General features: G+C 39.1%; 1 protein-coding gene across 3 annotated transcripts in view; it reads left to right on the plus strand.

The window, feature by feature from the left end:
* Window positions 1-26,824, plus strand: part of CERS6 (ceramide synthase 6) — a 99,818-nt gene extending 72,994 nt beyond the window's left edge. Inside the window, exons 7-11 of one of the 3 annotated variants that reach the window (XM_088059045.1) lie at window positions 641-769; window positions 3,651-3,757; window positions 17,570-17,726; window positions 18,726-18,749; window positions 21,012-26,824. In XM_088059045.1, the coding sequence (XP_087915171.1) occupies window positions 641-769; window positions 3,651-3,757; window positions 17,570-17,726; window positions 18,726-18,749; window positions 21,012-21,173 (579 nt within the window). In that variant the 3' untranslated portion in view covers window positions 21,174-26,824. Of the gene's footprint in view, window positions 1-640; window positions 770-3,650; window positions 3,758-17,569; window positions 17,727-18,654; window positions 18,750-21,011 lie in introns of those variants that run through there. The other 2 variants (XM_005519768.3, XM_088059046.1) reach the window with 2 other exon arrangements.
* Window positions 26,825-27,157: the final 333 nt, after the last annotated feature.

Consider the following 27,157-nt stretch of genomic DNA (forward strand, 5'->3'; position numbering starts at 1 on the left):
AGCTAACCTGCATCATTTGGGAGGCAGGGGGTTAGAACCAATTAGGAAGAGATGAACCAGCTCATTTAAAGACTTTTCTGGCCCTGTTACAGTGTGAAGACAAAGCACCTTGATTTAAAACAAACAAATAAAAGCCCAGATCTGGGATTCTGTCAGTTTTTCTTGGCAGGTGCCTGTTGTCCTAGTGCAATGGAAATGTGTTTAGTCTTCCCTTGTAGCTATATTCTTTCTTCTGAATGGTGCATTATTTAGCACTTGGTTATGCATATTGTTATAATCATATGTTACTTGGTGCATAAAAAGTGTGGTGGAATTTGATTTGCATGTACATATGCCTTTTCAAAGTAACTTCAAGTGTAAATGTTTATTAGGTTAAATTACTATGAACTGAGAATTGTGGTCATTGCCTAACTTTCAATAAGGTTTTTTGCATTTGTTTAACATACAATGATTATTTTATTCAATTTGAATGATATACAGAGCAGGGTATATAATGCACTTATATACTAGATCTTTTTATAGCTTAAATATAATGCTGGATTTAAGAAACACCCATCCAGTTTTGTATATGAGTACAGAATATCAGTGTTTGCTTCATTTTTTTTTTTTTTGTGTCTTTTCCTTGCTTCTGCTGTTCTAGGATTTTGGAATCATGTTTACACATCACATTGTAACTGTCACCCTGATTACCTTCTCATATGTAACCAATTTGACACGAGTGGGAACCTTGATCTTATGTCTTCATGATGCAGCTGATATTGTCCTAGAGGTGAGATAATTCATATTTCATCCTTTCAGTAGGTAGAATATTTTTGCTATGCAGAACAAATATTTCCTCAGCCAGTTTAAGATAGTAATAGTGATTAATATAGTGTATTTACTTGCATAAATATCTTGCGCTTGTAGCAGCATGTGTTTCTGATTTCAGACTGGTTTATCCCTTGATATACTGCTTTCACAAAGCAGAGACTGGTAATGCATTGTATGCCAGGGAGGGTTACATGCAGATTTTAAATACAACATGGTAAAATCAAAATCTAAAGTTTCAAAATCTGGAAAGTGGTGAAAGTGGATCACCTGGTTCTTAACCTCTGTGACATGGCATGTGGAGCAATAACTGTCTCCAAAAGAATCAAGGTGTCACAGTGTTTCTGCTCTGCTTTGCTGGGCAGAAGGTGTTTTGACAATTTAATGGCTTTTTTGGGTGTGGCCGGTGATCTGACCTCTGATTTTCCAGGTTCCAATGCTTCTGGATCCCAGTACCAACATTAAGCAGTTGTATTTGGAGCAGAAGGGATGATTTAAGTTCTTTTAAGTTAAGTTGGTCTGTAACTTCTATAGTGGTAACTTAGACATGGCATCATTCATTATCTGCATCAATTACTAGACAGCTCTGGGTCATGCTAGAATTTGGCTGTCTCTGAACTCTCCTCCAAAGTTAATAACTATTTTGTCTGAAATTATTTTTTATTCAAGTACCCATAAGGATACCTGTTTTGGAAGAATATAGACTCACTGTGTGAGTCCTATTGCAAAATCAAGATCCTGCCACTCTGATTCAGTAGTGCTGTGAATATGGTTTTATTTTTTAATCTTTTTTACTAGAAGGCATGTGACTACCTGAGATAGAAGGCAAAAGAGAATGTGGATTTTTTCATGATAAAAGTAATCACATATTTGAAAGCTGATTTTTCTGCTTTAGTAATGTGTATAGGTAGCTGTGACTATAATAGTCTTTCTAGTAAATTCTTTCAGTCTGGTTTGATTGGAAATTCTGCTAGGGCAATGGGTCACAACACTGGTGCCATATGAGAGGAGATGGACTCTTGCACACTGCTGACATTCCAGAGGGGAATGTCAGTGCAGAGGAAGAAAACTATCAAACTGCAAAAGAAGTTGGTGAAATATCTTGTCATGATGGGTCAGTTGTGCACCTGACCTGTGCTACTTATTACATATTTGTAAAAATGAAAAGCTATTTCTGGAGGCCACTAGATGCTTACCATCTATCATTTCATAATGAAACACATCCATAGAAAGCTGGAACGCACCCTTTTTTATTATTCTCATTGCAAAATATAGTGTGCATTGCTGGGAATACTGGAGGTGAGATTTTTTTTCCGCAGGTCTAAAGATTTTTGGAATTATGGAAGAAACATAGTAAGATTTTCAAGAATATATAATGTTGTGTTATTCAGTTGTAGTCATGGAAATACATCCAGAAATCCTGAACTGAATTTTCCATCATGTGAAAAGCAGGAAAGTTAGTAATGCTTCTGCTTTGTATGTTGGTACCAAAGTGTTCTCTTTTCCTTCAGACTAGGCTGTGAGTACAAACTGCTAGGAAATTTATTTGTGTCCTCTGGAAAATAGGGCTGGTTCAGAAGGGTTGTGTTTTCTTCACAGTGCTGGTGGCTTTCCTCGTGTTCTAGGAGCTTCCTAACTTGGTTTCTTTAATGAGGAATATTCTTCTTGTTCAGATTTTTAGTAGGTACATTGCAGAAATTGGGTAACATCCAAAAGTGCATATGTTTGGTTTTGGCACCCAGATTATCTGTTTCTCTGTTTTGAATTCTGCATTCAGAATCGTATTCTGTATGCATAGTTGTGGCAATTTTGCTCCCTCTTAGTGCTCTGGAAAGCCTGCACAAGTATCTTCTGGGATATTGGGAGCTGGATGTGGGTCCCCTCAGAAAGGAGCTTTGAAAGGGTTCCCAGTGAATTTAGTGGAATCTCTGGATACATTTGACAGAAAGCAAGAAGAAAGACTGTCCCTATCTCAAAGCAGATGTTATTTTAAAATAATTAACTGCTTGCACACATTAACACTATGGAAGCAGCGCAGACATCTTAAAACAAGCTTCCCTCCCTAGATACCGTTTTCTTCAGAGAGAAAAGGGTAGAGAAACTTCTGGGAAAATCAGTGTTTTAATGAGCAGTTTCAGAGAAGAGTAATGAATTAGTAAGTCCTTCACAGAATTGGAAGACTGCATGAAGACAAGTGAGAAAAGCATGTAAATATAAGCATAAGGCAGCAAGTTAGAAAGCAGAAGCTGAAAAGAGAGCCTTGGAAAAAGACTTGAAGGGGGGGGGTGTAATCATTGAAGGGGAAATTACTCTGTATAGGCAGAAAAGGAAGAAGAGATGCTTTAGAAAAGCATAGTGTATGGGATGTACTGAAGGAATTGAGACAAAGTTTATATATAGCAGCTACCAGAAGGTCAGAGAGCATGGGGCACGTGGAAGGTAGATGGATGCTGAAAATGCCAGTGGAGCATATCAAAAAGGTGAAAGCTAATCAGGTAAAGAAGTTGGGGACAAAGACACCATAAGCACATTGGGGTTCAGTAAAAGGTTGAGAAGAGTTCTGCGAATCTGAAATTGTAGAATCTCAAAAATGCAATTGAGTGGGAAATAAAGAAATTAAATACATATTCTAGTTTTATGCAATCTGGTTTGGTTTCTTTTCCAAAGAAGATATTTTCCAGCTGCTTGGTGGAGAGGAGTTCCAAGATCACTGTGAGATGGCCCAGTGAAAATGTTAGCAATTTCATAAAAATTTGGTTTCTTCTTTTTCTTACAGCTTATATACAGTAAAAGAGAATTCAGTTGTCTTCATGGAAGTAAAGAGACATCTTTTTCTTTTACAGGCTGCCAAAATGGCAAACTATTGCAAGTGTCAAAAACTGAGTGACCTCCTGTTCCTTACATTTGCCATTGTCTTCATTGTCAGTAGGCTTGGCATATATCCCTTATGGTGAGTAAGGACATTGTTTTCCTCAAATGCTAGGCATGAAACACGCTTGAAATAACTATGTTATAATTGAACATGATTCATTGCCATTACTCTGTTTCCCAAAGCACCAGGGAGAGTTCCAGACATAACCAGGTCCTGAAATAGCCTATTTGCTAGAGTGCCATTGTGTTTACTGTGTGCTAGATGAGAAACATCTGGGGCTTCTGCTGGTGTTAAGGTAGAAATGAATTCTAGACAGCATAACTTCAGACTAGCAGGTGGCTGGCTATGTTGGCAAGAAATGAGAGGAAAAGCTTTCAGTGCACACTTCATGAACACTTTCAGCTTAAAGAAAAACACGGTGGATTAAGTAAAGTCTGACCTGCAGAAATTGGCATAAGGTTGTTATTGCCATGCAGATTGCAATACCTCAGGCTACTCCTTTTCCACCTCTCCTTTGAATTGGAGCTCCTGGGGCAGCTGTGTAACACATATGTCTAGAAGGTAGTTACACAGGTCTTACTGTAATCTCACATCTGCCCAGACAGTCAGCTGTTTGCATTGCACACACTGGCTTGTAGATACACATGATGTAGATATGCATGCATGCAGACTGAACATAGATGTTTGATTCTTTAGCTAGGATCTTCTACACACAGAGGGCAGATTGCTAGTTAGGAAACACATGGTTGTACTTCATTGTAAAAATGCATTAAAGTTTTTCTGCAACCTGTGCACTCTATATGAGGAGGACTGAGAGAAGATGTTGGCCGTGGCTCTTTTCTATTCTTGACCCTTTCTTTCTTGTTAACAGAACTAGCACAGATATCTGTATTTCTAGGAAAGTAAGAGAGGTCTTCCGTTGCATCAGGAGATAACAATGACAATTTTGTTCTTGGGAAACACCAAGAATGCCAGAAATTGTACCCTTTGCAGAGTTTGTTTAGATTACCACTGAGCTCCTTATTCAGCTATGCAGAGGATTTACAGATGCCAGTGTCAACCTCCCTACTACTTTGAAAAGTTTCCTTTTCAAAGCTCTAATGATATCTCTTTGAGGTTTTGTTAATGCAAACGGGGTAAGACTGAGATGCTCTTAGGGAGCTGTGTCATCAGCTCTGCTTAACCCTACAATGTACAAGTCTCTTTTAGCATTTGATGTCTCCAAAGATATTGTGATAATGCCTGGTCCCTACTGTGCTGTGAGTTGGTAAGCAAACATGACAAAACATGAAAATGGATAGACACGCAAACTGCATGTTTGGAAACACTTGTTATTTTCTTCAAGGAGCAATTTTTTCTTTCTTAAACAGTTTTTCTTCCCTTCCTCAGTCCTTCCTTGAAGCCAACTGGGCCATACATGGAATTTCTGTAAATTAAGTAAGATAGTGTCTCTACTTCCATGATCTCAGGTATTCCTGCTCATAGGATTTCACCTGTCCCTTGCTTTCTGTTTTATATTGAGGAATGGAGGGAGGAATAAATTTCACCAGTGCATTTCTGCCACTGGAGACTGCAGTACCTGACTGTGCTTAAAGGAAGGCTCAGTCAGATGAAGACTGGATGGGTTTGCAAAGGGGAAGTCATACTTGGCCAACCTGATAAGCTTCCATGATGGAATTACTGGCTTGTAATTACATGATTACTGGATGATGAGGCAGAGTGCAGCCTCAGGAAGTTTGCTCATGTTCCAACCTATGAGGAATGGCTGATACACCACAGGGTTGTGCTGCCATCCAAAGGGAAGGACCCTCTACAGGCTGGAGAGACAGCCAACAGGAACCTCAGAAGTTCAGCAAAGGCAGTGCAGAGCCCTGCACCTCTGTTTTCTGGGGGCTGACCACCAGGACAGCAGCCTTGCACCAGAGGAACTGGGGGTTCCAGTGGACACCAAGGTGAGCATGAGCCAGCACTGTGCCCTTGTGGTAACGAAGGCTGGTGGTACCCTGGGCTGCATGAGGAGGGGTGTGGGCAGCAGGCTGAGAAAGGTGACCCTTCCTTTCTACCAGCCCTGGTGAGGCCACCTGTAGAGCACTGTGTCAGTTCTGGCCTCCCCAGTGTCACAGAGGCATAAAGCTACTGGAGACAGTCCAGCAAAGTCACCAAGATTGATGAGGGGACAGGAGCATCTCTCGCATGAGGAAAGGCGAGACAGGTAGGATGGTTTAGCACAGAAAAGAGAAAGCTCAAAACAGGTATTAGCAATATAGAAATGCATGAATGGAGAGTGTAAAGAAGACTGAACCATGGATTGTCCATGTACAGGAATGCAGCAGCTGACAGTGTGCTGTGTACTCCATGTCACAACCAGAGTGGTTATCCTGGTGATCCCTCTGCCTTGTCATGGTTTAACCCCAGCTGCCAACAAAGCCCCAGGAAGCTGCTTGCTCCCTTCCCACCACTGAGATAGGGAAGAGAATCGGGAGTGTGTAAGTGAGAGAACTTAGGAGCTGAGATAAAAACAGCTGAGATAAAAATAGGTTAAGGCAAGAACTGTGCATACAAGCAAAGCCAAACAAGGCTTTCATCAAGTACTTCCTGTGGGCTGGCAGGTGTTCAGCCATCTCCAGGACATCAGGGCTATGTGTAATGGTGACCTGGGAAATGCAAACACTAAGACTCTAAACGTGATCTCCTTCCCCCAGGTTTGTATGCTGAGCATGACACCATGTGGTGTGGAGTATGCCCTGGGGGCAGCTGTGCCAGCTGTAATCCCTTCTAACTCCTTGTGCACTTCCATTCTCCTCACTGAGAGTTGTGTGAGCAGCAGAAAATGCTTTTGTTCTATGTGAGCATTGCTCAGCAATAACAGAAACATCCTGGAAGTACCAACACTGTTTCCAGCAGAAATTCAGAATATAGCCCTTTACTACCAGCCATGAAGAAAACTCTGTGTCAGCCCAAACCAGTGTCACCCTTAGTCAATGAAAAATGTATTTATTTTTTTGAATATGCAAATAGTTTAGTGTGGTATATATGATCTTTGATTTTTTTAAGACTGTTTTATTTCCAGACCAAAGCCTTGACATATGTATTCCTAATGGCTACCCTTAGATACAGCCAGAGGCAGTTTCATTGTTCACAGCTGTTCTGTAGGCAATGCTTATGGGAGTCAGAGTTAGCAGGGATGAACCATGGGATACATGAGCTTGTGTCTCCCAAATCCTTTTCCTCTATGAAACAGCAATTCTAAATCTTCAGCCCTATTAGTTTGCATGTCAGCAAAGATGACTCACTGGAGTGGCAGCAGGCCAGGAAGTATAGTTTTGCTCTCCTTTGCTGAAATTTCAAAATAGCAGAATTTGGTGCCTGATTAATATTACATAAATATGCAACTTTTTCTAGCATAAAAGCTGAGAGGTATAAAACCAGTGTGAATGTAATGTAAAAGCAAGACTGTAATTTATAAGAGTACTTCCCCCATCCAGGAAGGTGAATACCCAAGACAGGCTTCCAGTGACGTCACTTCCGAAGCACTGGTGTGCTGTTGTGCTGCCGCTTTGCATAAGTGCCATTTAATTTTGCATAAAGGTGCTAATAAAGAATTCAGAATGTATCAAATGCTGTTGTTTGAAGGGTGTTTAACAGCAGGGCTAAGACAAAAGAAACTGGCAATTAGGTATATATTTAGCAGTCTTTCTGCAGGCATCTGGAGTTCATTTAAGCAATAACTCAAAAACCCCAGGATACTTTCTGCCTCCTGCTGCTAAGTGAATGTAGGAGTAAAGCTGCTATTTTCACTGACAAGACATTTTGCTTGTGAAATTCTCCCACTTGCACATAATCACTGTTCCAGCAAATTGCAACACAGAACACAACTCTACATGACTCAGAGGAAACATGATGCCTTCTCAGGTGATACAGGATTGTAGGGAGAATGAAAGCAATCTCAAACAAAATAATTATATAAAGTATGCAAGCCTTTGGCTAGTCTAATCAGGCTGGGTAAAGCAGTTACTTCAAGCTCTCAGGGAAGCTGGGCTTATATTTATTTACCAGGTTAAGGCACCAAGCCAGTAAAATTTAGGCTCTTTCAAATTGCTCTGATTAGTTACTAGCATGCAGTTTTCCTGAGTTTTTCACTCCTTTTGATTACTTTTATAATGAGTTATATTGTCTGGGAACAATGATAGGTACAAAACTGTGTTTCAGTGACAAGTACTGCTCAAAGGCGAGGACACAAGTGGACAGCCTTGGCACTCGTGACCTGTGAGGTCTCAGCACGCGCATATTACATACATGCACTGAGAAATGTGAAATAGTGCCTTAACGGTGCAGATTTAAATGAAAGCCTGATTTAAGCAGATTATAAGGAGCAGAGGTCATGTTCTGCATATGCTGTCCCCCAGGTTCTCATCTAGGCAAATCCGGTGTAATTCAGGTTGTCTGTATTATGCCCTTCTGTTCTTCATCTCTTTGTACACTGTCAGTGTCCAGAGTATTGCATTACATGAAAAGCTGTGAAGATGGACTGCCAACTACTTTGATTAGTTGTTACAGTCTTGTTTGATGTCAGTAGGTACATCTTAGCTGGATATTCTGTTTGTGAGTCTGTTTGGAAATATTCTGGGAAAAAAATTGGAAAAGATAATGTTAAAAGTCAAAGTTGTTTCAGGTGTATGTCTCCTTATCAACTGCAGTGTATGGCTCATTTCTGCTAAATGAGATTTTGGTGCCAATGTACTTTATAGAGGTATGGGTCAGCCAAGCCTCAGAAAAACAACTTTGTTCCTTGCTGTTCTTTCATTTCTAAAGCTTGTTCATGACTGTGCATACAGTCTGGCTTATGGCTGATATCTGTTTGCCTTTGTGTGGCAATGAGTATCTGCATGAACCAGACAAGCCTGGCATGATTCTTCATGAGTTACATTTAACTGCAGTTCACCATGGTGAGCCTAATGAACCATTGTTACTTATTACCAGACTTGCAGTCATCTCTGCATGACTGGCAGAATAGCTCCTCCTGAGTTCCACCATTGGCTGAACACTAGCATGGGGCATAGCCCTGTCCTTAATGCACACGCCGTGTTTCCAAATAGTGATATGGTATTGTAAGTTGGCACTACTCCCTTTCATTTATCCTGGAGTCTGCTTCTCTCTGAGCAAATAGAGCAGTGCAGAACCCCCATAAGAAGCAGCTGCTACAAAGATTTGCTGGCCCTCTTTTTCCTAGTTTTGTTCTTTAGCTGATATTGACTGAGTTGAATTGTTGTATTTCATGCTGGTTTTCTTTCCTGTCACATTTTCTCCTGATCGGCCCTTGGACTACATATGTTGTATGGGAAGACAGCATGTGGACCACAGCAGAGTCACCCTGCTTCATTCCTCTGAACATACTGGTAAAATAGAAAGCTCCAACCTACCCTTAAAAGCATCCTACAGTGCCAAAGCAATATGTAGGCAGTAGTTAAAGCAGGAGTCCTGGTCAGTTATTTCACATAGTAAGAATTCAGGTAGCCAGATGAATCCCAGCTGCTCAGACCTTGTCTGCACTCTGGATGAACACAGGTATTTTGCAGTGGTTTTAGTTACTCTTGTTGGATTGTAAATCTTTCTAGCCTAGCTAGTATAATGAAATAACTTTTTTATTAAGATAGTATCTTCTTACACTTTCTCAAACACATTTTGCTCAGAATATTGTCTAAACCAGAGCACAATCATAAGTTGCTTGTGGATAGCAGATACTGAAAGAATAAATTATGATTTTGATACTTAATTCCTGATGCTATTCATACTTTCATTGCGTGGATGCTGTAGAACTTGCAAAAATTATCTGCTGTGCTTACATATCAGTCTGTAGTTTCAGCAGGCAACTTATAAGCAATCAGTTTATCAAGAGCAATTAAAAACAAGGTTTTGGAAAACTAACAGTAGTATATTCAGAAACTCATAGGCTTCAATTTATGGATTAAAAAGAAGGTTTAACTAACTAAGTCTCTGTAAATTTACTCACAACTCCTGTCTTAGCTCTTTAGCAGAGCATATATAATGTTGTCATCCCATCTGCTTCTGACAAAACATTATCAGATGTTATCCTTTCTAATGCCTAGTTATTTTATTTCCTCGATTTTTTTACAGAATTTGTGAACTCAGGCGTCTGGAGTTTTACAAGAAGCAAGGATGAAATCTTTGGAGTACCAGGTTAATAGTGATCCAGCTATTTACAGGGAAGCTATAAGAAAGGGAAAGGTTAGAGGTGTCATTCACCATTATGGGCTTGCAATGTAAATAACAAAAAGTGGCATTTGCTCAGTGTTGCTGTTTTTAAAATTTTCATGTGATCACAGTAGGAAAAAATTACATGAAAAAATATTTCATCAGACTTTCAAAACTATTCTTATCCTCATTTTTAGTTTCTACAGACTACAGTTTCTACAGTACTCTGTGGCTATAGTAATGCTTTCTGTTGTCAAGGATAGCCTATTCAGTTGGTGTTCTTATTTCTCCTTTTATTAAGAAAAAAGTGCTGTCTAAAACCAGTGCTCCAACTGGAAACAGGACAGATACCTGTGCAGTGGCACTTCTCATGCTCAGAATTATTCTGCCAAGTGTAAATGTGTCAGGGCAAGGGAAGCAGCATGGGTGTTTTTCTTGGGGCCAGACATCTAAGCCACTTTTAAATTGGCTCAGGTAGGTAGTTTGAACTTGGGCAAACATTCTGCCTCTTCTCAGCACCTTTTCTCTTAGAGGTATCTTTAGCACCAGGGTTTGCTGTTACTGGCAGATATTTTGTGGCACTACAGAGTCAATACAAAAGCAGAACAATGCTACTGCAAGCTTCTGAAGTATGTGGGATGTAAAAATCATAGCTCTGCAAAAGCAGGAGAGTAAGTTAACTTACCAGCTTGAAATAGTAATTGACTTTTGAACACCATGATCAACAGCCATGATGGAGCTGGCATCTTGTTTGTGTTCAGCTAGGAGGAGGTCATTGTGGCTGAACACCCTGGGAGAAACACAGCCCCCATGTAAATGAGCACGTTCTGTGGGTTTCCTCGGTGTTGCACAATGGCACAGTTTGACCCATAGTAGCTCTGAAGATATAAATAATTATAAAGAAAATTGGATTAAACTGAAAACTGTTTAGGGATGATTTCACAGACATTGTTATGGCATATAGTTAACACAACTGCACTTATTTTTTGTCATCAGAAATGGGCATGAGGATGGCTTTTTTATACTCTGATACTCTGTTTTGCAAAGATTGGAAACTATAGTTTACAACAAATGCTTTTCCTCTTTGGAGAATAACTTGCACTCCAGGAAAATGGATCTTGATATGTGTTTTCTGTTCCTCATGTGAAAGTTTTATATGTACCTGAAGATTTTCAGACTTTGAAGTGTCATTCTTAGTGTAACATAGTTCTTCAGTACTTGTGAGTTATTATAATGGGCCTTTACACAAGCATTTTGCCATAACACATTACTGATACAACATCTTGCTGAGTATAATTACATTCCGCTAGAAAATTTGATTTCTCTCCATATCCTGATATCTATGAAGGACTCTTCGGAGGTTTTAGTTTGGATTGTGAAAGTGTCTATGACCTTGTATCTGTGTTTTTCTGTCCACAAGAGTGTAAATGCTGCTATTCATACCAGTGGCTGCAAAATCAGCTAATGAGCGGTAACTGCTGATGAGAAGGAATTGAGTGAAAAGCACAGCTGAAACCAGGACAGTGACAGTTTGATCAGGTCTCTTCTACAGTACATCAAACATGAATAATTTCCTGCCTGTTCCATCATTTTAGTTAAGTAATTTGAAATCCAATTGATCTGCACACAGGGCTTAAAATAATAGTTTCAGTGGCAGGGCTGTAATTTCTGCAGACATGTTATTCCTGATTAGTATTAGGATAGGAGCCACCCATCTCCACAGCAGCTGAACATCTATTAGTACCATGTCAGGAAATCCTCTGATGTGGGGTGGCTGCGGGTGAGCAGAATGCCATGTGGTGGTGACCTCGCTGATAAAATTGAAGTGTGTGGATTTAAGGTTGCTCTGCATACTGACTCAGTAGTTTATATTCTTTCTGTCACTGCATTTTGCAGAGATCTGTTATCAGCTCTCTAAAAGAAGGAGAGTAATAACCACCACCAACCAAACAATCTGATGAATCACTCTGAAGTGCTGTTGAAAGATCATCTCTCTCTTTTTCTCTCAGTCTTTCCTTCCCTGCTTCATTGCTTCTGTGTGGGTGACTGGTTCATCTGACTCTTCTCTGTTCACAGTGGGTCTCTGCTACTCATCTTGTATTTGCCATGCACTGATACTCTGGAGGGCTGAAAATGTAAGAGACAGCAGGATCTGAAAAGGGAAACAAGCTTGTTCTCCCACTCAGCAAGAACTAAGAAGCAGAACAGTGATATAGACACAGCAGCTGGCCAAGCTGAAACTCAGATGAAAAACTTGGCAGTATAGCCCTTATGTACTGGATTTGCTATAATTAAATATTTAGCTGCACTGCAGCTTGAGGACTCCAGTACGTGGAGTGCTATAAACCGAAGTTTCCTCAATTTTATGACTGCTTTGTGTATGATTCCATACACTTCTCAGGTAAAAAGCTGTTTAACTCATTTGAAATCTTACGCAGAAACAACTGTGTGTAAGGCCTGTTGTGTAGCACAATTAAAAGTAACTAGGACAGCCTGGGATATGAATTCCTATTAGATTTCAATGAAGGTCTAAATCGCAGAGATGAATCTTGACCACTGATGAAATGTATATGATTTATCATCCTGTGGCTGATCAACTTGTGCATACATGTGTTCTCACGCTCCACTGTTCTTTATTTACCTGTGAATCTCAGTGATATTTTTTTTCTACCTGTCAGTTTTATGGCATCTGTTAAGGAAGTAGTCCACAGTGTTTTATAAACAAACTAATAATTCTCACATCTTTATGTGGCCAACAGGGTGTGCCAATACTTTGTGTCCATCTTTACCAAAAAATGAACAGTGTAAAGAAATTTGAAAATTTCTTAGATCACGTAAGTTAATATAAGAGCTAAATCCACAATTTAGAGCTCCCGACTCTTTGTTCTCTGGTCATAGTCACTTTTTACCACATATAATGAAGAATAAGCTACTATGTTTTGGGGGCAGAAGTAAGTGCAATTATTTGTTTTTTTTAGGGAAAAAATACAAAAAAGGCAGAAACATTGAAGTATTGCTGGTAGGAATACTGTTGAGTTACTGTACTAAATGGGATAATTAATCTAACTACATAATTGCATAAATGTAATTACCTGTTCTCTTGGTAATGTGTGCAGTATTGAAAGGTGTTCCAATACAGGTGTTATGGTGCAATATAGAACACTGTTGTTTAATATACATTTAGTAGAAATAAATACATTTATTCTGATTTTTCTAGACAAGCTGGGCTTGTCTAAAATTGTATTGGGCTGTCTTTGGTCATATTTGAGACTTCTGTCTATTGTGCTGTGTTAACAAAGTGACTTTAATTCAGCATGTTGCAGCAGAATATGTTGGTCACTGGACAGTGCTGCAGAAGGGAAGGCAACTTGCAGTAGCACTAATTTCAGCTGCGCAGTTTCTGCTCCCATTGGATGTGATAATAGTGCCCATCATCCTGCTATGCATCATTCTGCAGAGTTTATCACTAATTTCTTGCTTGTCTGGAAGAATACCTATTCCTTCCATGGGATCCTCCTTTTCATCTCTTTTTGTTCCTCTCACGATCCTTTCAGAAGCAAACACAGCACATTTTTGTCAGTTCTCAAACAATATAGATAAAGATTTTACTCTTCCACCCATCCCTTTCTTTCTTTATCTCACTTCAGATTTTCATCCTCGGTGCAAGACAAGGGATCAACTTGCCAAGAATTAGTAGCTGATAACCAGGAGCCTGGATTTGGGCCCACTAAGTGGTGGGAAAGGGAGTGTAATGTTAATGACTCAGTGTGGACTTGTTACCTCTAGTGTCCCAGGTGCTGCTTCCCTGGATAGAGTTAGAGACTAGAGCAAAAACCTGTGTTACTGTTGATGTGTTGCAGGTGATTGTTTAGGAGTTGATGAAAACATACTCATTTTATTCCGAGTGTTAAATTAGAGTGGTAGTACAGTAAGTACAGGATTACCTCTCCCAGTGGCTCAGATATTGTGGCAGTGTTCCTGAAAAAAATGCCACAGATTTCTATAAGAGCAGACTGGATCTTAAGTGGTGAATTGATTTTTATTTGCTTTCATCAGCCATACTGCTTAATTCAAGATGCTAAACTGAGTGCTTCACACAGCCAGATGCACAACCCTCCTTGGGATGCATTTAACAAGGGAAGAATACTTTCCATGAAATTGTGTTGTGTTCTCCAGCTATCAAAATCTTCCAGGGGCTCAGGAAAAAAAACTGCCAGAAATTATTTTCAAAAGCAGAAGCTGACATTTAGTTTCAAATTGCAAAGATGTGAGAAATGCTGACAAAAGTTTTCAGAAAGGTAGAGCATTTGCAGCTTAAAGTAATTTTTCACTGTGAGGTCAAGTCCAGCTGCTTCAAGTCAGATACCCAAGAATCAAAGTTTCCATCATTCATTATGAAAAGCCGGGATTTAACCACTGTAGAGCTTTGAAAAATCCAAGCAAGTGTGTTTACAGATTTGAGTGCTTTTCTGAGTATTTGAATTTAAGATTTATTTGCATATACATCTTTTAGACACTTTCTTCTCCATGTAATCCATTTTCATGCTGCTATTTACAGTCCCTATTATTTGTAGAGTTGATTAAAATGCTTCAATTGAATACTTGCAGCAGTGAAATTGATGGAAAGTGGTCTAACCTGTCTTCCCTCCCCTTCTTCCTCAGTCTCTACAAGTAGAATTTCTCCATGTATTCTGACTCATAACCTTACGAATTTTCTCCCCACTTCAGACTTTTAAAATTAAATACTTCTTTTATTTTGAGAGTTTATTTGCTTGTCTCCATTTTTTCTTTAGTTTTCTGTATTTTTCACTCAGTTTCTGCTCTGTAGGTGCTTAGACCTAGTCTTAGCTTCATGTGAACACCTAGCTTGCACATCAGACCACTGAAGCCTCTTAGCATTGGTGAACAACTGAGATCCTTTCTACAACTTTAATGGGGAATTACAGTCCTGTCCTTAGTTGGCCAGACATAAACAGATTTGAAAGAAGTCTGCTTTTTCATTGAGGCTTATTTCCCTATCTAAAACACAATATATGAGTCATTTACATGTGCAACTGTTTTTGGTACCAGAAGCACTCATTTTGGCCTTGCTTCCTTCTTGACTTCTGCAAGAGTGGACTAGCTCACTCTAATGCTGCTTTCTTTTACTTGATTTCTGTGGATGTCCCCAGAGACGAATTTGGTCCAGTTAATAAAAATAGAAACAAAAAAGTGCAGAAGCTTCACTTACAATTCTATGGCATTTAAAATTTTAGACATAAAGACAGTTGAGTTTCAACAATGATAACTTTATATAGAGGAGTTGTTGATTTCAGGTTTGAATTTGATATTATGGTTAGAACTGCAGTAAGCACTGGTGAAGTAGAACAGTGCTGGCTCCACCTCTGTTTTGATATAATGAGCGTGTCCCCTTGAACTGTAAAGTGGGGTGTTGCTGTGACAAATAGAGCTACCACTGGCAGAACAAATTGCACAAAGCTGAGACTGAAGAGTTCTACCTGACAGAAGCAATAATATGACAGGGTTTTTGTAAGCTGGAAGACATTTTCTGGTGTTCATGTTAGCCTTCAGGAACACATAATCACAGAATGATTGTATGAAGGTGCTTTATTAAAAAGCTCTGGGTGTCAGGGGTGCACATACCCAAATCTGACCCGACGTGTTTTTGAGTTGAACATGTTTTTATATGTATAATTATGTAACTTTCATATTAGTTAATAAACTTATATTGTTCTGTTGTATGCATTGATTTTACCCAAACATGGATTTCTCATGATCCCCCCCAAACCCCTAACATAGTTTCTCATGATTCTTTAAACAATAATTATATCTAATCACATCTAACAATTATATCATTTATCATATACTGACTACACAGGTACAGTTTCACATGATCTTAGCAAGCACAAGGCCTAACATTTCCCAGGGCCTACTTTTAACACTTTTCCCAGGGCTTGCCAAGCCTAACTTTCTTTCTAACTACCCGAATTTTGTATGATTTTAAAATCTTTTACTATCATTCACACCATAAACAGAGGACAGTGTTAAAACACAGCTCTATAGGATGGTTATAAAATATCAACTTCTGCAGTGTAGAAAGGCAAAAATAAAAAGGTAGAAGTATTGTGAAATACTCCTGCAGTGTTAAGGCCAGTGTATTAGAAATCACGGGTTGATTTTTGACCAATGGTGTTACACAGATCAATCATTAGCAGTAAACGTTGTATTCTGGATTTGTTGTCTGTACAACAAATTTCATGTTAGTACTACTTGAACCGGTTTTATGTTGCTGGAAAGGATTGTGGCAAATGTGGTTGTTCATTAAAAAGCTGAGACCAGTATCAGTAACTTCTCCGCTGAGCTGTGCTGCTCTGGAGCCCAGGCAGGGTCCGGTGCCATCCCCTTCCCGGCTGGTGGCCCTGCTGGCCGGGCTGAACGCGCCATCTAGTGTCTAGCGGGGATGGGTTATTTAAAACAAGGAGAAAAGAATAGAACGCAAGCAGTTTTTAATGAATTCCTGCATCAGAAAAGAAAATGGATGAAGGTTAACAAATCCTTATATTGCCTTCCCCCCCCCCCCCCGCCCTCCCCCCTTGCCAATTAACAGTCATTCCTAGATCATTATCTGTTTTTAAAAATGACATTGTTTCTATTGTCTGTTCTCTCTGCTCTCAGGCTGTTTGCTAAGATAGATTGAACTCACCTGCTGTGGAAGAGTATTTGGGCAGAAAGTTAGTGCTGTATTCACAAAGCTTCAGAAGTCATTATAACATCAGTTTATTGCCTGCATCTGAAATGCTGATTCTCAAAAATTTGGTTCAAATGTCTAGAACTGCCTGAATTTCTTAGAACTGTAAGAGTGATTTGGGTTGCGAGGGATCTTTAAATGTCATTTAGCCCAACCTCCCTACAATGAGCAGGGACATCATCTAGATCGGATTGCTCAGAGCCCTGTCCAACCTGACCTTGAATGTCTGCAGGGATGGGGAGTCTACAGCCTCTCTGAGTTCCAGTACCACTCTCATTGTGAAAATCCTGTTCTTTAGATCTAGTATGAATCTACCCTCTTTTAGCTTAAAACCATTAGCCGTTGTTTTATCTCATCAGGTCCTACTAAAAAAAGTTTATCCCAATGCTTTTATAAGACTCCTTTAAGTATCAAAAGGCTGCAATAAGGTCTCCCATCCCTCACGGCCCCATTGTCCACCTGTCCTGTATGTAACTGCTAAGCCTCACTCTTGGTTGTGCACAAGTGGTATGCAAATTGGATTTTGTGCAAAAAGTGGCTAATATGGGGGCACCAAACTCCTACTGGTGGCAGTTGAGATGGAATAACTGTATTTCAAAAATGTGGAATACACTAGTTTTTGTTACCAATCAGGGAAGGAGTTATTTGAGTCAACCAACATCTGCTAGCTGTACAGATGAAGAGAAGAAATGCAAACTGAGGATCTTTGTTTTCTGTATGCAATATTTACAAATCAAGTTAAATATTGAAAGCAATATTTTGATGTTGTTTCTCTCTGGAGAAACAGTCCAAGTCACTGTTACTTTGAAAACCAACTGTCCGTGTGGATCCCATCTAATCAAGTACTAGTTGTTTTGATTTTAAAATAACTTCTTTGAGATTGTTTGCTTAAGGAAAATGTTATTATTTTTCTGTCCCTTTTTTTCTAGGATATTAAATACAACATTGTTTGAACTGTATGAAGCTCTAGGCAATTTTCCTGCCTTGTGGGTCTTCAATGTGCTGCTTATGGTCCTTCAAATTCTGCACTGTTTTTGGTCTTACCTAATCATAAAGGCAGCCTACAAAGCTCTTTCAAAGGGCAAGGTAAGACAACACGGTTCTGTTTCATTATTTTAAGTTTTTCATTATCAGTAAAGGTCACTTTTTGTTTGGGTTTGTTTGGTTTTTTTTCCTAATCCATAACATGCTACTGAAGACACATCTTGTTTCAGATAAACTCTTCTTTCCTTTCCTGGAAACTTTTCCCCACTCCTAATGATTGTCAGATAAGTTAATAATACTCTGTATAGTGATTGTCTTCATATGTGCTTCCACACTTTATTTTTACAACATGGTACACTGAATTAAACTACATTAGGGAAATCAGATTAAAGAAACCCAACAAGTAAACTGCTTTCTTGGGGCTGCCAGTTCTGTTTTTCGTCTTTATAGTAGTTGTTAGCAAAATGTCTATTTCACAGCTGGAAGTGATAGAAATAATAATACAAAATGAAATTCTGCTGCGTTTGCTAGTGGCAAAGTTACAGATCACAGCCTCTTCTGGGTTTTGGTATTAATGAGGTACTGCAAAGAGTTATGTATTTTCTTTCTAGTATTCCCAGAGCAAGACTGTTTGGGGTAGAATTTAGTGTCTTGCTGCCAGTTGTACATTTGACAGGAAGATGTCAGTCCCAGAAATACGAGCCCCATTACAGATGCTGTGCAGACACAGGGCTTATGTGCAGATGGTAGAACTAATCCTTACAGATCATGTAAAGTCAGGACACTTTGCCCTTAAAGAGCAGAGCTCGTTGATGTGATTGACCCCAAAGTGAATGGGATTGTTCTCCTGAAAATTGCTTTCTATGAATGTACTGGAGAGCTAAGCCATGTACTGGCAGAGCCCAGGATCTGCCACTCAGTCTGTGAAAGACAGTGCATTCACAAGCTGCATTTTGCCTGGAAGCCACACTTTAGTCTCCTCTGCTTTAAGCAATTATTAACCTCAGCTGTCCTGTCTGAATTATAGCAGTGACTTCAAAGACTGCTTCCTACTCTCTCTTACTCTGATTGTTTATCCTTTCCCTTGTGCTGTACTGGAAGGCTGGGAAGTGGAACCCCTTGCACGTAAGTTCCTTTGAATTTACTATGCAAAAGATTTATTCTGACACACTGGTGGTTTGGGTTGGTTTGATTCTTTTAATTTGTAGTTTCTGCTTGGTATTTATCCACTGTTTGTATTTATATATTTAAGTAAAGACTATCTTTAAAGGCTGTTTTTACTTCTTGACTATGCACCACCTAAAACCATTCAATTCCACTTCTATCTGTAGTATCTGGGTACTATTATGCTGCACCTTTCATAGATAGATAGATAGATAGATGGATGTGTATACATATATAAATATCTGCAGGATAAGAATCTGCTCTGTCAGCATTCAGTACACATACTTGAGACTGCCAATCCTTCACCTTGTAGTTCTAACAATTGCACAGGAGAAAATTGAGATTTTACAGTGTTAAAGCAGAGTTAGACACTTGCAGTAGCACAGTGACTGGGTTAGAGATGGATATGTATGACATATATACAGAGGATTCATCTTCTTCAGATCTTAACTTCCTCACTTGCAATTCTTCCTATTTCTGCAATAAAAATAAGGACTATTTTCACAACACATTATAGATAACTTACAAATAAGTATTGCAAGATGTGTTGTATTCATATCACATTTTAAGTGCAAAGACTCTGCTTTATTGCTGCATTTTAAAAATACAGAGAGTAGATTCCATGTTTAGCAGAATTGGCTGCAGCATAGAATCTTACTTTGATTTTTGGCTTTGGGGCAGGACCTTAGCAGAAGAATTGGCAATTAAGAGAATTCAAGTTGATGCAGAATTGTTCAGTCATCTGGTCTGCCTTCACATAGATCACAGGTGCTCAGTACTGTGTGCTGAGACCATTCTCTTCTGTCTGATAAGGGTACAATTCTAAGTGTATTTCTGTACCCCCACCAGCAGCACTATATAAGTCCCTGTATATGAAAGATGCTGAAGTAACCTATTAATTGAAGCTCTGTAAAGTATGGAACCAAATTTCTGACCTCAGCTGAATTCCAGTTTCACAGGTGTCAGAATTGTGGGCTTGTTAGACAGTGACATTAAAAACTTTACTTATTGGGAGCTATATGGGAACTGTTTTCTTTTTTTGCTGGTTCCAAGCAAAATAGTGTCACTTAGGTACTGTGATATTGCAAGGGCAACACTGGGAGCCACAAAGGCAAATGGCTCTTTCTGGGATGAGAGTGGAATTGTCATGAAGACTTTCCAGAGGAGAGGAGCATTACTGTAAGCAAAAAATTACACACAGTGGCCCTGTTCTTCAAGTGTTTTTAGTTCTTCAGGAAGAAGAATTCACCATGTGTTTTTCCCCCTTTTATGTCCATTTGCTGTAGTAAAGTCGGCTGTAATTGCCCGATTGTGGCAACCAGCACAGCATGGATCAATCATGAAGAAATTGGGACGCAGTTATACAAACAAGAGTAGAAGCAGGCATGAAAATGGCATCCTTAGAGCTGCATGCAGGTTAAACTTCAGACCTCTTTCTGTTGATGCTATTTTTTTGTACTGCATCTGGTGGACTCTTGCTAGATTTGGAGATTTTCAAGATTTTTCAAAGAAGTCAACTGAAATTTAGCAGGAAATCCCTAGCAACTAAGGTCCCTCTGTTTCTGAAATACCTTTTCAGTGACATAATGTGGCACCCAGTTGAACTGTGACTCCTGTGTTAGGGACTGAACCAGACTATGTCCACATTTTGCAAGTGGCATTCTCACTACATATCTGAAGTCAGGGACTGGAGTTACCTGGTGTGGTGAGTTTTATTTCAAGCAGTACTCGTGTGTCCTCCTTTGAGCACACAGCACAGTTACCTGGAGCCATGTGATCTCCAGTGAGTTGGCAGATAAGAGGCAGGAGGTTGGGTTGAACATTTTGCATTACCAGGTCAAAGAGCAGCATTCCAAAAGAAGGACAGGAAATAAAGTTGTAATTAGTAGGAGGGCAGAGGGACAGAGCCTAGGTTGAATCTGGGAGCTTGGATTCTTGTTTACTTCAGTCTGTACAAAACCCTTTGCCTTGAGCACTTGGCCATACTACCTTTAGCGCACCAGTGCTGAGTTCTCACCCTGCCTTTGGATGTGCAATATGTATGTGCAGACGTCTGTATTTGAAGTGAGTGCAGGAAGGCAAAGGCAGAGAAGTGTGCCAGAGCTGAGATTGCCTTCAAAGCTCAAATTAAAAAAAGTGTGAATTCTCTGTTTCTCTTGAACCAAAAAGCTGAGTTGTTTCCTTACAGTCACCTACTGTCTTCTTCTTTTCCACATTCTACAGGTAGCAAAGGATGCCCGAAGTGATGTTGAGTCAAGCTCAGATGAGGATGAAGCAGCACCTCGCTCAAAAGCCCTGCACAGCACTGTCACCACGAATGGGACCAGTGGTGCCAATGGGACAAATGGGTATCTTACTGGTGCCACTTCCTCAGAGGAGCATTAATCCTTTGGTTCAATCATGAGACACAAACAGAATGAACTGTTTGCTACTGGAAGTAAATTATAAATTGTGAATGCAGTTTATTCATGTATTTCAGCATCAGAAAAAATTAGGAGTGTCAAAGCATTCTGATAGCGCACTGCCATATTTCCTGTTTGTGAATGAAGACAGCACACCATTCTGTATACGTAGGCATGCTGTATGTGTATGTAACTGACACAATGGGAGCAGTATTTTCACTTGTACTGTCTGAAATATTATTTATTTTTTATTCTTTTGGGAACTTCTGGACAAAAGGGAATATCCATTCTCAAACTTCATGTCTTGGTTTCTCAGTAATGGAGAGCATCATGCTCAGATCTCTTCTGTCCATCCCTGTTGCTTTTGCTGAATCTGCTATAAGTAATAGTTGCTTGATTTGTTACTTACAGTAAGATAGAACATAGCTTTATAGATTTTAGATCTGCTTCAAATATTTTTGCTATCTTTGTGTTTTAAAGTACTGGTTTTGAAATTGCCTATCAAATCACAGTTACTGTTCCTCCAACATAATTTGGGAAAAAAATGTGGTAATTGTGGGATATTATTTTAGCGTAATTTAAAATTCAATTTGGTGGTTAATTGCATTAGAAATAGACTTGATTTGTTGTGCAAATACCAAAAAGCATTGTTGTCAGCACTTGGGATCAATTCATTCTTACCTTTTCTTTTGGACTTTCAATTTTTGACCTCTACAGATTTTAGCTTTTTGCAGAGATTCCTTGTAAAAAGGTGTTTCTTCAAATGCACCATTCTGAATCCAGACTGAACTCCTGAAATTGTTTTTGCATGTTCACCTGATTGAGAGCAGGGGTGTAATGGAAAAAACAGCAGATGAAAAGTTAATTGCTTCCTCGGACACAGCTTAGTCTAGGTATTGTTCTCAAGATTATTGCCACTTCCTTGGCAGGGTGAAGAGAGAGAAGGCAGAATGTCATACTTTACTAGAATTAGTTTATTTTACATGTGTGAGAACTTGAGCAAAATTCACGCAAGCTTTGAATGCTGAGCAGTATTTCTTCACCCCTACAAATAAAATTAGGGGGCACCTGTAAAATAATATTGCATTCCTTTTTCATCAAAGATTTACAAATAGTGTCCCAAAGAAAACAAAATAATGCCCTAGGTAAATACCTTTTAAATATTATATACATACTTCTTCTGGTCTCTAGATCAAACTTTGATGGAGGATGCCAAGGATCATACAGCTCTTGAAGAACACTTCTGTGATTTGTGACAGCAATGCCAAAAGTAGGCAGTGTTCTTGGGTAACAGACTCTATGCAACCTACTGTTCAACAGTATTGTGTGTGTGCAGACAGAACCAATGTGCTTATAGACCAAAGACTTACACACTCACACACACACACACACACACACAAAAGTTTAAAAAATAAAGGAAGGAAAAAAAATCTTAAACATGTCTTCTGTATACAAAGGGATTGGAGTGCTGTGTTCAGCTAGAAACCTGAGCCATGAGGTCATTTCTGATTCCTTCCACCTATGCAAATAGTAAAATACAGATAGTTTCTGATGCCATAAAACATGTTTAAAGACTATTTTATACAGACTTCATTGAAGAAAGTGTGATGTCACTTCTTTCTTTTGAAAACTGAGATTTGTCCTATTCTACTGGTAACTCTTAAAAACTTCTAAAACTTATTATCCATAGAAACTCCTGTGTCTTAGGAAAAAGGATGTGTTCTAAAAGCAAATTCAGAATGGCATGAATGGAAATAGTATCTCAGCTTAGTAAAGAATAAAGTTAAGAAAACACAGAAATTGTAAATCACAAAAGATCTCAGTTCTGATACCCACAGAGCATCTTTTGAAAAAGCCAGATAATCTTGTAATCCAGCAGCCGCATAGTTAATATATCCATGAGTATATCTGAGGGAGCAAGAGAGCCTTATTTAAATTTCCTTCTCCCCAGAAAGTTTCTGTCTCTAATTTTTTTATCTGTCTCCTGTGCATTTGATTTCATACAGTTACCTGCAGGGTAGGTTATACATGTGAAAATATGCTGATTACAATAGAAAGTATCCTATCCATGGTGTTTGCAGCTGTATAGTAATTACTGTAAAGATGATACCAAGATTTTAAAATAAAACCATCCTGGGATATATTAAATTAAGATTATAACTGTGAAATCTGACCTGCTAAAATGTTAGTGGAGAATACCAGTTTAGACACACCTTTTTCATAGTGTTGATTACTACCTCCACTGAACCATTTCCATTTTGTAAAGATGGTTACAGAAATGGGATTCTGGCAAAATATTTTGTCTTACATGAGAACAGAATGTTGCTCTGAACTGTCAGCATGCACAGCACAGACCACATGCTGCAATGTTGGTGATACCAGGGCATAGAGAAGTCCCCAACAGCAATCCCTGTGCCAGAGGCCTTTAGTCCCTGTTGGTCCTCTTCAGCAATGCTCTGTAATGTTCATTCAGATGTAGGGTCAAGACTACAACCCTTGAGATGATTTACCATCACTGCATATGCTGTTAGGGTATCATAGAATCACAGAACGTTAAGGGTTGGAAGGGACCTTGAAGAACACCTAGTCCCACCCCCTCTGCCATGAGAAGGAACACTTCACACTAGACCAGCTTGCTCAAGACTTTATCCAACCTGGCCTTGAGCCCTTCCAGGGTTGGGGCATCCACAGCTTCCCTGGGCAAGTTGTTCAGTATCTCACCACCCCTGAAATAAAGAATTTCTTTCTAATAACTAATCTAAACCTTTCTTCTCTTTGCTGCAATCCTCTTATTAGCTTCATGGTCCTTCTCTGGACATGTTCCAACAGTTCCATGTCCTTCTTATGTTTGGGACACCAGACCTGGCTGCAGTACGCTGGATGGAGTCTCACGAGAGCAGGGGGACAGAATCCCCTCCCCTGCCCTGCTGCCCACACTCCTGTGGATGCAGCCCAGGATACATTTGGCTTTCTGGGCTGTGAGTGCACACTGATGGCTCACATTGAGTTTTTTGTCAACCATCGCCCCCAAGTCTCTCCACAGGGTTGCTGTCAATCACTTCTGTGCCCAGCCTGTAGGAGTGCCTGGGATTGCCACAGCCCAGAAGTAGCACTTTGCACTTGGCTTGCTTGAACATCATGGGGTTTCCATTGGCCCCCTTCTCAAGCCTGTCAAGGTGCTTCGATGCCCGCTGTTAAATGGTGTATCTGGGATTTAAATTCTTCTTTTGAAATTTAAATTCAGTTGCATCTCTGATATGCTAAAGTGTGTACACAGTTACCTTGGTTCTGCTAACACCCAGTGACATACTTACCCCTATAATCCTGGCTTTTTGGAGTCTGTTCTTAGCAGTCTAGGATAAACTTCATACAGATGTGTCTGGAAAGTGAGGTAAAAGATTCAAATGACACATTTGGGGAAATAGGGTAAGAGGAAGCCTTAAGCCAAACTTCACCAACCTTTGCTAAACAAGGACCAATCTTTCAAGCTAGAGGTTTATAATAAAAATTACTAATTCACACTTTTTTCTGTCTCTAGCAGGAAGGACCAAGTAATTTAGTGATCAGACATGGCAGCGTGCTTTGATTCATCATTTTAACTAATGGGTGCAAAAACTTTGGCTCCATCTTCCACTCTGCAGAGAAAATGCCATGCAATTGTTTCCTTTTTCATTTGATTTTTTTTATTTTTTGATGAAGAGCTTTGCAAGGTGCATTTGCAAGGAGGCCATCAAGTATTTAGAGGTTAATTGAACATATTTTAGAAGATTGACTGAAATTATTCGCATGGTTCATGGTAAATGTGAGACCTTTAAAGGTTTTGTGTATTCACACCTTTTGTAGAATTGTCATTTAGTAATTCTAGATATGAGAGTTTGTACTCTATAACCTCTCTGTCTTTGAGTTCTATGCTCCTTGTTTATAGTACAGTACATGACACAGTGATTGAGATGTTGAAGTAGAAAAATGAGGAAATTAGAGTTTATTAGTAAATAGTAAGAATTTGTCTTCTTTCCTAGACAGCCCAGATAATAGTAAAATAAGATTCAGGTTATCCTTTGTTTACTGTTTTCCATATTGGATTATTTTGTATTAAAAAAAAATACATGGTGGGTTGGTGGTTTTGTTTGGTTGTTTTTCATAAAGAACAACATTGCAGAAAATGGTAAAAATACCTGATCAAACAACAAGGGTGGACATTGGAGTCTTTTGGGTCTTGGTCAATGTTAAGTAGTGCTAGTTTTAAAATACCAAAGTGCCCCATGCTGTTTTCTTGTTGCCCTTTTGTAGTTTTTTCTATCTGTTATTTATTTAGTGATTCCAGCAGAATTGGTACAGGTGTCATAGCTTCATATTTCCTGCCTCAGCCTGTGACCATTCTGTGACCATGTGATTGCCAATGCCAAATGCTTTTTCTGAGACCCAAGTACATGCACTAAAGCTTTGCTTACAGTGAAGTGATTCTTGTCTTAAATCTGTATCTGATTCAGGTGAAAATCACTTTCTGGTTCTGAACAGGACATGAGGGCGAAAGCTGTGACCCTGCAGCATGTCACTGATGATCAATGCTGGTTGAGACACTGTGTTTTACACAGAGTGCTCTAGTAGGAAGCCTAATGCTCATTTCATTCATTTTCTCATTACCACAGCCTTCTGTATCTCAGAGAAATATGGGCTAGCATTGGTTTTATACAGCTGATGCTTTGGTATTTTTTTAATCTCTTTGCTACAACTCATTTTTGTATGTCTCCTATTGTCTACTTCCTGTGACATTTGTGGGAGAGGAGTATTCAATACTTTTTACCCTTCCTGTAATGTAAACCCTCTTAGGCCTAACTTCAGTGTTCTGCAAACTACAGTTGCCTTTAAACCATGAAGTAAAACCAGTTTGTATTGATTGTTTTGACTGATTTTGATTTGGAACAGAGACCTAATGGGAACTTAAGTAAGACAATGTTATTAATTTTTCTCTTTTCTTTTAAAAAGCTCTAGTGGAGATTTGGAAAGGTGGTGTACATGTATAGCCTTTAAACTGTAAAGATTTCTGATTGTAGTTGCAATGAAAACACAGTGTTTGAGTGTGTCTCTACAGAATTCTCAATCTTTTAAATTGTTTTCAATTAAAAAATGAGGAAATACCATGAAAGGGATGTTTTGGAGTCATGTCAATGGTCACACATGTCAGACATAAGATACTGTTTTACATGGCTGAAAATGGGTGCACCAAAACATTTTATGGCTTCTGAGATTCAGATTTTTGCTGTTCTGGGGTTTAACTTTACACAAGCTGTCATACCATACTGTTCATGTTGACTGCTGCAAGTCAGGGTGAGGTAGATGACACATTCTCACCTGTGTTTTCATGACAATCCTGTGCTTGAGCAACTCTTTCAGAAATGTGGCAATGTATAGGAACTCCACTGTTCTGGATACAGTTATGCACTAGCTACAAGTCTTTTCATGTATAGCTATTGTGTGGAACTTCGGGAGTTATTTTGTCTTTTATTTGGCTGGGTTTGGGGTTTTTTCTAATACAGAGAATAATTATTCCTCATAAAATCTGGAACCAACCAGTATTGTGGGCTATTTTAATTTGGAGACACTTTCATAATAAACATAAGTATTAGAAATGTAGTTTTTGTTTCCTTATTTTTATTATGAGATGCAGACAATTTTTTCCTTTGTTTTAGCTCAAAGATTCTTAATCACACTGTCAACTCCAGCACTTTTTTGACACATCCAAGTATGTCTTTGCTGTGTTCATCACTGCAGTATTTTATGTTATTTCTTGTATGAAGCTGTTTGCAACAGGAAGTGTTGGAAGGACAAGTTCTCTATACAAATCAAAATTTTTTCATTGCAAAAAAAAAGGGATATTTTTCCTAGAATTTGAACATAAAAATTTTGCATGGTAGTAACTCCTGAATGTCCAGCTGGGCTCACTTTGGGAAAGCTATCTCTTCTCAG

This window comes from Pseudopodoces humilis, chromosome 8 (assembly GCF_049639895.1).
Source record: "Pseudopodoces humilis isolate 2021_Gansu_Grassland_sample_001 chromosome 8, ASM4963989v1, whole genome shotgun sequence".
Lineage (NCBI taxonomy): Eukaryota > Metazoa > Chordata > Aves > Passeriformes > Paridae > Pseudopodoces > Pseudopodoces humilis.